This window comes from Cyprinodon tularosa, unplaced genomic scaffold (assembly GCF_016077235.1).
Source record: "Cyprinodon tularosa strain WSP-4 unplaced genomic scaffold, ASM1607723v1 ctg108, whole genome shotgun sequence".
NCBI classification, from domain to species: Eukaryota; Metazoa; Chordata; class Actinopteri; order Cyprinodontiformes; family Cyprinodontidae; genus Cyprinodon; species Cyprinodon tularosa.
Genome location: NW_024037871.1, coordinates 231,132 through 241,656, shown reverse-complemented (window position 1 = coordinate 241,656; position 10,525 = coordinate 231,132). Strand labels below are relative to the sequence as shown.

Genomic DNA, 10,525 nt, shown 5'->3' with positions numbered 1-10,525 from the left:
AGGGCTAACTGGGGAGGGCCTTCCCCGGAAAAAAAAATGCATAGAATGGAAATTAGAACACAATATGCAACAACAGGGCACTAAACACACAGATTAAAGTACACACTGGATTTGGAGTTTTGTTTGGTCCATCAAAAAAAAAAAAAAAAAAAAATAGAAAATGCACACTGATAATTAGGTCAGAGGAGAATATAAAGTGATATGTTGAATGAAACAGCAGGATTCACTGGACTGAAATGTTAAGGTGATACTGTTTGGAGGAGGTGGAGGGGGTAGTGTAGCTGTAAGCCTGAACACACAAACATCAATCTTTCCCTTTTAGTGTCCCAACTCACCACTCTTAGTTTCTCGAAGGATCACAGACCAAACAATTTGGTCACATATAACAAGACTTTTACATGCGCCACAATACAGGAGGTCCTGACTATTCTGAGGTTTAAAGAGAAAATAATCTATCAGGCAGGAGAAAGGATAATCTCTACTGGTCTGCAGGAAGGAGAAAAACTGGGCTGATGTGGATTCAGCAGATGCTTTGTTGGTGTTTGAGGTGGAAAAAAAGAATTCAAGGGGAGGAAAAGGTGGAAAAAAAAAGTGACATGGAATGACTTCACAAGAGCTCACTGGTCTCTAACGGACCAGCGGGGACTGCTTTAAGGAGATGAGGACGGAGCGCATGCGGGAGACATCTTTGGCCTGCTTGCTAGACTTGGGGTTGAAGTCGCAGAGCCGAGCCACCCGCTCCCACTCGGTGCCAGGGTTGTTCTCGTCCAGATCTGAAATCATGGCTTCCTCAGCCGCCCTGGCAGAGGAAAAACAGGTCAGTCAGTAGAAATGTAGTAGAATGAAGTAAACACAATGAGAATGACCTATGCAGAGAGCCAACATCAGTTGTATCACATCGTTACATCACCCTTCATTAAGCTTTCAAAGAGACACTTGAATATGAACTCTACATGTGATTCAACAGCTGTTGGCTGGGTTAAAATATTAGCTCTGCAGGGTCACCCTCAAGGAATATAAATCGCCTCCTATACATCAACCGCAGCCACACCCAGAGCTTCATTACCTGCAGCAACATTTTCAAACAGAAAATTACCCAACATTTCAAACAAGCCACACCAGCAGAGCAGCTACATTAGCCCCATTGATTTTAGAAAGAAAAGATTAAAGAAAAACAATGACATAAAAAAGGATTGTGGTTAAACATGATTATTCATGAAATAAAAGATGTGTTTGCAGATCTAACAGAGGTTAAAAGCTCTGCTGCATAGACCTCTTTCATTGAATACACAACGTTAACATAAATATCTGTTCTTTTTAAACAGAGCTACTGCACTGTAGCCATGCACTGTGCTGTGGCAGAACAGCGGGAGTGGTAACAAATGGGTTTCCTTTGATCGTGGGGGGTTAAAAAAAAACAACCAAAGACTGAAAGGAGTAAAATAAAAACAACCAAAAGAAGAGAACATCTAAATGTTAGTCATCAAAACCTTTTAATAACCAATACAACCTACAGCTAAACAATGAAAACATTCTTAAAACCCACCAACACAAACTACCAGCAGTTTGAAAAGTTCCACAGTTAGCAATAACAAAATTCCACTTCACAATACCAACAACAAAAAAAAGAGAAAAAAAACTAAAGCAGGGGATGGGAAACTAACCGACATGTACCATGACATCCATCTACACAACACAAAGGGATAAAAGGACAAACATTAAAAAAGGGACATTACATCAATTAGGGGAGCTTTACGACGGAGCAACTAAACTGTACAACATGAAAATACAGTCACGAAACGGAGTCTGTCCCCTTCTCAAAAATATCAAATACGTAAAGGTTCTGGGGTTTCATTTGTTTACTTAACTGGTCTAGACGGTAGCAAGGATGGTTAATGTGTGTGCTTTAAGGTGCAGAGGAAAAGAAAACAGGGAGAAACAGTTTCACCAATCAGAATTCAAAATAGAGAGAAGACAGGGAGGAGGAGTGAAATAAAAGACAACAGAAATGAGCTCATTGCAGATGTCAAGGCAAACATGCTATAGTCTTTAATTTTTCCATGACAATCATTTCTGTGCAGCTTTAGGTTCAATAACCCCCGACCAAAAAATAAATAAAGGTGCTGAAACATCTCACCAAAAATATTAGTTAACAAATAAGGACTTTTCAAAGATCATATCTTCTTTCTGGAAATGTGTGAGTTCTACGATTCCTCCTTAAACTGGAGAAAGTTTCAATAGAAATTAGTGAACCATAGGCTGCACATGTCAAGCACTGGATAACTAGCAGGGCTTATAAACCTGTTTCATAGCAGATAATATGATAATGCAGTTCACACCTTAAACCAGTTCTAGAGACACATATTGTTGACTTGCATAGTAGCCGTTAACTTTTTGGAGTGGTGGTCTAGCAGTCAAATGGCTGCAAGTACACAAATTCAAACCCCACAGCCTGTCACTCTGGGTCCCTGAGTAGAAGCTTTAGCCCCAAATTGTTCCCTGAGCCCTGCCCACAGCAGCCTTAAGGCAAATTATGCTTCTGACGCATGGCTCTGCAACCGTCAAATCTGTCTCTGTTCGTGACCACGTCCTGACTACGCGTCGGACGGTCGCAAACTCGTGCAACCTCAAGTGGAAGTGCACAGAAAAAAGCAGCTGTGATTGGTTCCTAGTATGCCTTTCGGGCTAGCTGTGTGGTCGTCCTCGATTCGGTGCAGTGGCGCGCCATTTTTACAAAACCAAGGAAAAATGGACAACTAAGACGAAAGGTTAATCTGTCTTTTTGTCAACTCCATTACGAGAACCTGTTCCGCTTCGATGTCTAGCAACTCTAGATCCATCTCCGTGACCGTGATATCTTGCAGACGCGCCATTGTTGTTTTGGAAAACAAACACTCCTGCTGGTGCCGCTGAAGTTCTCGTGACCATCTGCCGAAGTTCTCAAGAGTTCTCGAATAGGCTCCCTCTTGCGCTTTGGCGGGAAACTGCTGTGCGTACCTAGAAATTCGAGACCGACGGTGCAGAAATATACCAGCAAAACTGGTTTGCGACAAGATGCAAGCAACATTTGATGTGTGCGGTCGCAGAAGACTAATCAGGCCCTTTAGAGAGAGGGTAAATGCAGAAGTAGTATTTCATTGTAAAGTACATTTGTAGTCAGCAAAGTTTATCCTTTTACTTTTACAGCATTTAGAAAATCTGGTATATATTATAACAGAAGTTTAAATGAAAAACCATAGTAAGATTACTTTAATAGTTTCCCTAACTAACCAAAGTTCTGGCCTGGCCACATGAAAATTTAGGTGGATATGAGCATATCTGTCATTTTACTGACATCTGGGCTCCCTCCCCAGGGTTCTGACCAATGCATTGCAGCACAACCACTGCTACGCTAAAAGTTCTCAAAACTACACTAAAATCAGTCCAATACACTGAAATTTATTAAAACTAATAGTCATGGAAACTGTTTTAAATATGTTTACTGCCTTAATGCCCATATAATCAAGGAAAGCTCTAAAAATATATATGAACTATGCCCCCAGTCAACACATGGGCTAAAAAAGTTTCTTTGTAAATCTCTAAACAAGACCTTCAAACATTCCATTTTAAGCTTAATTATCTGCTATGAAATTTGTCTATTAGCATGTCAATAGCTACAAAGCAATAAATAGATCTAATAATAAGCATGCAAGCTGTTGTATTTGAAGCAGTTGTGCATTTAGCATAATAGTGACAATAAATTACAGAAAAGCAAAAAGCATAGAAAAAAATGCTATGGGGAATCTTTGTTGGAACTTATATCAGAAGTAAAACCACTTTCAGGGTCACAATAATTATTAAATTTAGAACACTTTAAAGCTACCTTACCATTAAGATAATGTAAATAAATCAATAACATCTAAAAAGGTATAAAAAGTAGCGATTATCTTAAAATAGAGCTGAAACAATCAGATTACCCGTGTAGAGACGCCAAAACATGCCTTTAGCTGACAGAGTGACCCACTTAGAGCAGTAATTATGCAAACAAGGTAAAAAAAAAAAAAAAGTATATGAAAATGTTGCATTTCTAACTCCTCAAGTGGAAACGTGAGAGTTTCACCTGGTTTAATTACCTAAAAAGTCTTCTTTACAGATTCCTTGGCTATCTGATTATTAATTAATCCAAAAAAAAATCCACAGATTATTTGATTTGCAATATAATTGTTAGTTGCAGCCCTCTCTTCAGGAAATATACGTTACTTCATGTAAACACTAAACGCACAACTACTTCAAGCAACTGTTGAAGCACCCTACACCTAAGCTCATTGGAACCTTTTATGAAAAAAGAAAATAGGAAACACTTGAGAATAAAAGAAAAACAAGCAAATCGGTGTTGGAAATGTTGCCTTTATCCTGATACAGCTATAGGTGAACCAGCACAGATACGAGAGATGAATGTGGATAGAAAACAAGCAGTTTAGGATGAATGGAGGTGATTTGCATAGATGTCAATGGTGACTTGTAAAGCATGTTTTAATGCTGGAGTAGACCGAAACCTGAGGCCAATATTGAAGGTAAAGAAACAAGAAAAATGCAGCTTTTCTTTCTTTTTATTTGCCAATTGATTATCCCAACTTTAGGTCATATTTTCAAATCTATAAACAATGTGAGGTATCTCGCAAAATGCTGCATAATTATTCCATATTAAATCTTAACCAGGACTTTTCAGCACTGGTAATAAACAAAACAAAAAGTTGAGAGGATAGCACATTCTTTTAAAGAGAAGAAAGCCCAGTGAAAAGCATAAAAAAGGCTTCCTTTTTACCCATCTTCTAAAAATAAGTATGAATGGAAACATCAATAGCTTGCTGCACTCAAATAGTTGAATTTAATTATTTCAGTGTGAAAATAAAGAACTGTTGTCAATCATAGAGCTCCCTAATAAGAGTCAATTTTAGATAAATCGGTCTACCACCGGTGTAACAACATGCGGGTAATTGGTTTTGCCTGTTTGATAAAAATCCAACATTAATAACTCTAGATCAACACCGTGAAGGCATCCACTCACAGGTGACATGCAGAGGAATGGGGGCTAAAAATCATGAACAGAATTGGTCATTTGAAAGTATAAATCTAGACTGTTAAAATGATGGGAAATGGAAAAAAACTCAACAAAATGACAATACAAACAGCTAATTTCTAAATCTTATGAGATTTGTATGTATGCAGTTGGATGAAGAAAACAAAGAATATGAGAAAAATTAAAAACATTAAGGAGGAGAATGTTAGTTAGAGCAACATACACATAACCAATGAGGTCAGAGAAGGGCTGCTTGTAGAAGTCTTCGTCCAGCACTCTGGACAAACATCCGCCCAACAGAGCAGCAAGAAGGCAGGAGAGGAGAGAAAAAAGCAGTAACAGGGAAGAGGGGATAGAAACACAGGCATTACAGGTTATAATTAAGATAAAAAGTCAAAGGATCAGGTTTGTTACCGTAAACAAAGTAGGAATTCACCGGTTCCCAAAGAGGGAGGGAGGAATGATGGCCACTGTGTGTTGTCTCAAGGACAAAGTGGTAAACATTGTTTTATCATTTACCATGAATAGTATAAGTAAAAAAGAACTGTGCCATTAATTTAATTTTTTAAGGGTCTACAACTAAGCAGCCACAAGTGTCTGTTTTGACCTTATAAATTAACTCTTCATAACTCACAAATTCTTTAGAATCCTATTTTAAAATATCAGTATATTAACTAAAGTTTTAAAGACGTTTTGCTTTTGTTCAAGGAATCCTGGCATTGAATTTCCATAACAAAATAACAAAGTTTTAGAAATATTAATTTAAAACATTTTTTTTTTTTATTACTTTTGAAAGTTTTTATTTATATTTCACTAAAATCAACACACAGTTTTATGTTTTTCTATACTTTGAAACCTAAAACTACATTGAATTTGTGTTTCTTTAAATTGGAAGCATTTTTTATATAAAAAGGAAATCCATTAAAAAAAATATACTTTGTAAATATATAAATAAACTGTATTGTTTTTATTAAAAAAAAATATAAATGCCATAGCTATGGTTTCAAATTTTTTTTTTTTTTTACAAATTTGTACATTCTAGAGTTTATCTGCTGGGATCACAGATAAACATACTGATTTATATTTAGGGTCAGAAACTTTCTACATGCTACGTGCATACATTTTAGTCCAGGTAAATAACTGTGACCGTTTTGTTATGCCAGTATTTGGATGCCGTTCTTATCCTGCCACAAAGCCACTACCTGTTATTGGTTTTAGTTTTCTCCAGCTGCTCATTCTGCCTTGCATGCCACTCCTCCAGCTCCAACTTGGCCTTCTCCTTCCACTCAGACTCCTGTGTGCGAGAGTTAGCATCTGCAGGTGGGGAAGAAAAGGAAACAGGTAGTTAAACAGAGGAGGAAGCAACAAATAAGACAAAGCAATTGAAGAACACACTGTGTACAACAAGGAGAAAGAAGGTCCTTAATTTAAACTTAAAGTTGCAGAAATTGGTGTGTAGTCTAATTTTAATGCTCATTCCAGGAGCATTAAGGAAAAAAAAAAACACTGTGGAGGATTATTAGTTTTCACACATGCATAGTGATCAAAAGTGAAGGCAATAATCTGTATTTTGTGTATAATATCTGATCAATTACTTTTCTTCGGTAATTCACTTTGAAGAGTAGAGTGGACTTTTAGAGCATAAACAGTAGTGTATAGGATTTCCTAAAAGCGCGCGCCTGCGAGTTCACGTGCCTACGGAAACTGCGGCAGACCAAACCAGATGAAAGTGCGCATTCAGCGTCTGCTCTTGATAATGCAAGCGTAGAAGAAGAAATGTGCAGTTTACCTGTGCAAAGAAAGAAACAACGAAAGAAAAATGTCTGAGGACTTCAGTGTTGAGGAAGAGCATGAGTTCTTTGCCGAGCTGAATGCGCACTTTCATCTGGTTTGGTCTGCCGCGGTTTCCATAGGCTCGTGAACTCGCAGGCGCGCGCTTTTAGGAAATCCTATACACTACTGTTTATGCTCTAAAAACATTCTAAATGACTTTGTTTCGAGTAAATTATGGACGCTACCCACTCAGGACACTTGGAATACATTGGACGAGCAGTATGGAGGAATATTGACACGTTTTTTGTGGACTTTTATGGACCTTTCTGCCTCGGGCACCATAGACCTCCATTATTTGAATGTCAGCAGACAGCAAGAAGCCTCCCAGATCTCCAGATGCATTTGAGATATCAAAAAAGTACTCCAGAGTGTTGTTCAGCATGGGGGTGAGTAGAAAATGAAGGCTAATCATATTTTGAGTGTACTATTTCTTTAAGAAAATCTGAAATCAATGCTTATTTGAGCACAATGGGGCACTCTGCCATGTTAAGAACTAATGTCATTCAGAAACATGAAGGGTTTTTATACATTTCTCATATCAATTTTAAACTCTTCTATAGTCCTCTGGCTGTTTCAGTTAATTGAAACATAAACACCAAAGTTCAACAGGAAAAGACATGAATGGCAGAAGTAAAGATGAAAGTAGAAAAAAAGCAAGGATGGCAATGTAAAAAAAAAATGAATGACTAGAAGCGACACAAGAAAATTAAGATTAAGGGACATCGAAAGGATGGAAGGATTACAGAAGAGGAAAAAACTAGAAGGGACACAGAAGGAAAGATACAAGGAAGGAAAACTTAAACCATTCAACCTAAATAGTAATTAATCTCTCGCTGAGATCTATTCACATACTGCAAGATTTTTGGACCTGTGAACTGTTTATTAGCTCCTTAAAAACCAAAGCATAACAGTCATACTCACCTAGCACCTCCAGCCTCTCTCTTTGTTCCTCCCTCCACTTGCGCAGACTTTCGGGTTCAGCCTGCAGCCGATCAGCGTTGGAAATTGCTGCGTAGGCATCCGATGGCCCATTGCTTTCCTGCAGAACCAACAGATAATAATTCAAAAACACAAAAAGGCAACTAACTTCAAGAAGTTTTGGTAGAACTGAATCAAAAAGTTTCTATCTCTCTTGATGATGTAAAAACATGTTTAAAAACACTTTCTTCTTTTTTTCTCTGATATACAGGCAATGCATCCATTCCTAAAAGTGGGCTTCTCTCAGTGCCAGAAGTCCTGACAGTGCAAAAGGCTGAAATGTTGCAATGACAGCACAGGAAAAGGAAGCTGGAGTCATCAGCTACAAGAACCCGTACCAAGTGGTAGACTGGAGTCAGGCTGCATAGGTGCTAAAAGGCAGTATTTTCTACATTTGGACAATAATCTCTAATATCTTTTGCAATAAACATGCTACTGGTGAAGCATATCACTGAGGTTCGCCAGACCTAAGCAGCAATTTTTTTGCAGAATTGCATAAGACTGAAAATGTGAAAATCGCATCACTACTGTAGTATATCCAGATATTTTTCCCTTCACAATTTCCAATTCTTACCCGTTTATATCAGAGTTACTGAGATAGAAAAGAGCAGTTTAAAACTTTTTCCTGTCAACCAAGCCTGTCACCTTGAGGATCTTCTTTTTCTTTCTATCTAAATTGGAACCTAATGATTCAAAGAATCCCTGTAATTCTGTGGTTTTTAATTAAACATTTACCTAAAGAAAATGCTAAGATTGAATAGAAACATCGATTAATAAAATTAGCTAAAAATTCAAACAGGAAAAAAAAGAATAGTAAATGGAAATAAAACATTACCCCATGAAACTCTCCATTAATGGCGCCATCTGTAAAGAAAGAAATAAGGAAAGTTAGAAATACAGAATAAACATTAAGGAGCATATCATGAAAGCACAAACTATTATGAAATGTACAGTAATTAGTGTAACGCTGTTACACTTTGAGGAGTTTCACATGGTCATATATGACGTGTCAGCATTTCCAACATGTAAAATGACAACACTGATCAAAGGTTACTGCGTTAATTTTCTCAGGCGGAAACCAATAATGTTAGTCAATGGGCACGAGCGGTGAAGCTACTGCAAATGTTATCAGAAACCGTTACCCTCAAGAAACAACGGTCAACAATGTACTCATTAGGCTAAACTAGTTTAAAATTACCTTGAGTGTTTCAATAAGCACATAAGTGAAAAGGGAACCCACTGTCTCCGATGTTTTGTTAAATAAAACCGACAGCAAACGACACATCAATTAGCATTAGCTAAGCCCAAGCTCACCAAATCTCGTGTCAAATTACCGTTTATACTACCGCGAGCATTTATTATTTAGCGCCTTATATCGTCACCGCCTCACCGTGTATTTACAGTAACTGTGGGGATTACATTAACCCAGAATAGAGGCTTTATGGTTTGTGAGCACAGCGGTTACAAACCGTTAGAGTCTCTAAGCGACGAAGGAACCTCTCCGCCGTCCAGGATGCTGAAGCCCTCGTCATTCTCGATCCCCGCGATTTCGCTCTCCTGCTGGGCCAGGAACGCGGCGGCCGGGTCCTCCTCCGAACCGACGCCGTTTCCAGCGGCGGGTGCGTTCAGCATGTCAAAATCATCCATGTCTGGAAGGCCTACAAGAGGATAAACGACAGGGACAACAAGCAGGTGCTGGGATCTACAGAGAGCTATCGGCTGGAGGAAGGGCAAAAGGGAAGACAAATCTGAAGCTGTTAAAGCGGAAAGAGGGGAAACAACCAATTAAAAAGCAGGATTGCTGATTGACAGCACCATTGGCCAATCAGTGGGCAACTGCCTCGGATTTGGACCAATAGAATATTCTCAATCTTTTCATACGGTCCCATGATCACCTACGTGGGTAAATACTATAAAAAAAAAAAAAAAAAAAAAAATCCGCAGTCAGTCAGAGGGACTTTAGACAGGGTGTATTTGCAGCTTGGTGATTTATTGAGAGTACAATATTTTTTTGATTTTACAAAAATGAAAAGGGGAAACAAGAAAAAAATATTTTACACAATTGTGTCATACGAGTCCTCGTTTACCTTTGACAGCGTTTAAATGTAGGTGATAAATATGAGAATTATGAAAATTGCAGCATTAAAATAACTATGATCACAAGCAAATAAAAAAAGCTTATTTGGCATCCAATAAAATTATCCATATTAAAATTATATATGGGATTCATCCCAAATTTAGACCCACAGAATGAGTTTTATATACAGTCATAAAATTAAATCCCAATACACTACAAACTTTGTAATGAATTATGATTAAAAAAATTTTTTAACTTTACTCTGGACATGCCTGATCCAGGTTTCATTAATTATTTCTAGGTCATAGAGCTTTGTTCTCACAGATTTCTCTGTATATTAGTTTTAGTTGTCTTTAGTTTTACTGATACTTTCTGTGAAGCACAAGCTACAACTGTCCCTCGCAACGAAGGCGTTGTTTCTGCTAAAGCACAGCGTCTCACTGTTAATTATTAACAACTCTGCAAGTCTCTCAGATCTCAGGTGACAAGCAAACAGTCACCAGACTCTTGAAGTATGCAGCTTGGAGAAAAAAGGTTGGCTTTTATAACATCAGAGCAATATCTAGACAGGAGGAAAA

General features: G+C 37.9%; 1 protein-coding gene across 3 annotated transcripts; it reads right to left on the bottom strand.

The window, feature by feature from the left end:
* Positions 1-571: 571 nt before the first annotated feature.
* On the bottom strand, positions 572-9,626 carry clta (clathrin, light chain A). 3 transcript variants are annotated; one of them, XM_038290775.1, is made up of 7 exons: positions 9,340-9,626; positions 8,706-8,734; positions 7,814-7,931; positions 6,262-6,373; positions 5,283-5,336; positions 1,869-1,904; positions 572-799 (listed from the first exon to the last, which is right to left on the bottom strand). In XM_038290775.1, the coding sequence occupies exons 1-7, from the start codon at positions 9,515-9,517 to the stop codon at positions 628-630; spliced, it is 699 nt and encodes a 232-aa protein (XP_038146703.1). In that variant the 5' UTR covers positions 9,518-9,626; the 3' UTR covers positions 572-627. The 3 variants fall into 3 exon arrangements, with proteins under 3 accessions (XP_038146703.1, XP_038146710.1, XP_038146719.1); XM_038290782.1 differs by lacking the exon at positions 1,869-1,904; XM_038290791.1 differs by lacking the exons at positions 1,869-1,904; positions 5,283-5,336 and having other exon boundaries at positions 9,340-9,624.
* Positions 9,627-10,525: the final 899 nt, after the last annotated feature.

Excerpts from the sequence above, each read along its gene's own strand:
- clta (XM_038290775.1), bottom strand. The coding sequence starts at position 9,517 with ATGGATGATTTTGACATGCTGAACGCACCCGCCGCTGGAAACGGCGTC. Across the intron at positions 7,932-8,705 it reads TTAATGGAGAGTTTCATGGG|GAAAGCAATGGGCCATCGGA; the intron begins GTAATGTTTTAT and ends TTGGTTCTGCAG. Across the intron at positions 1,905-5,282 it reads TCTGACCTCATTGGTTATGT|CACACACATTAACCATCCTT; the intron begins GTATGTTGCTCT and ends TGCACCTTAAAG.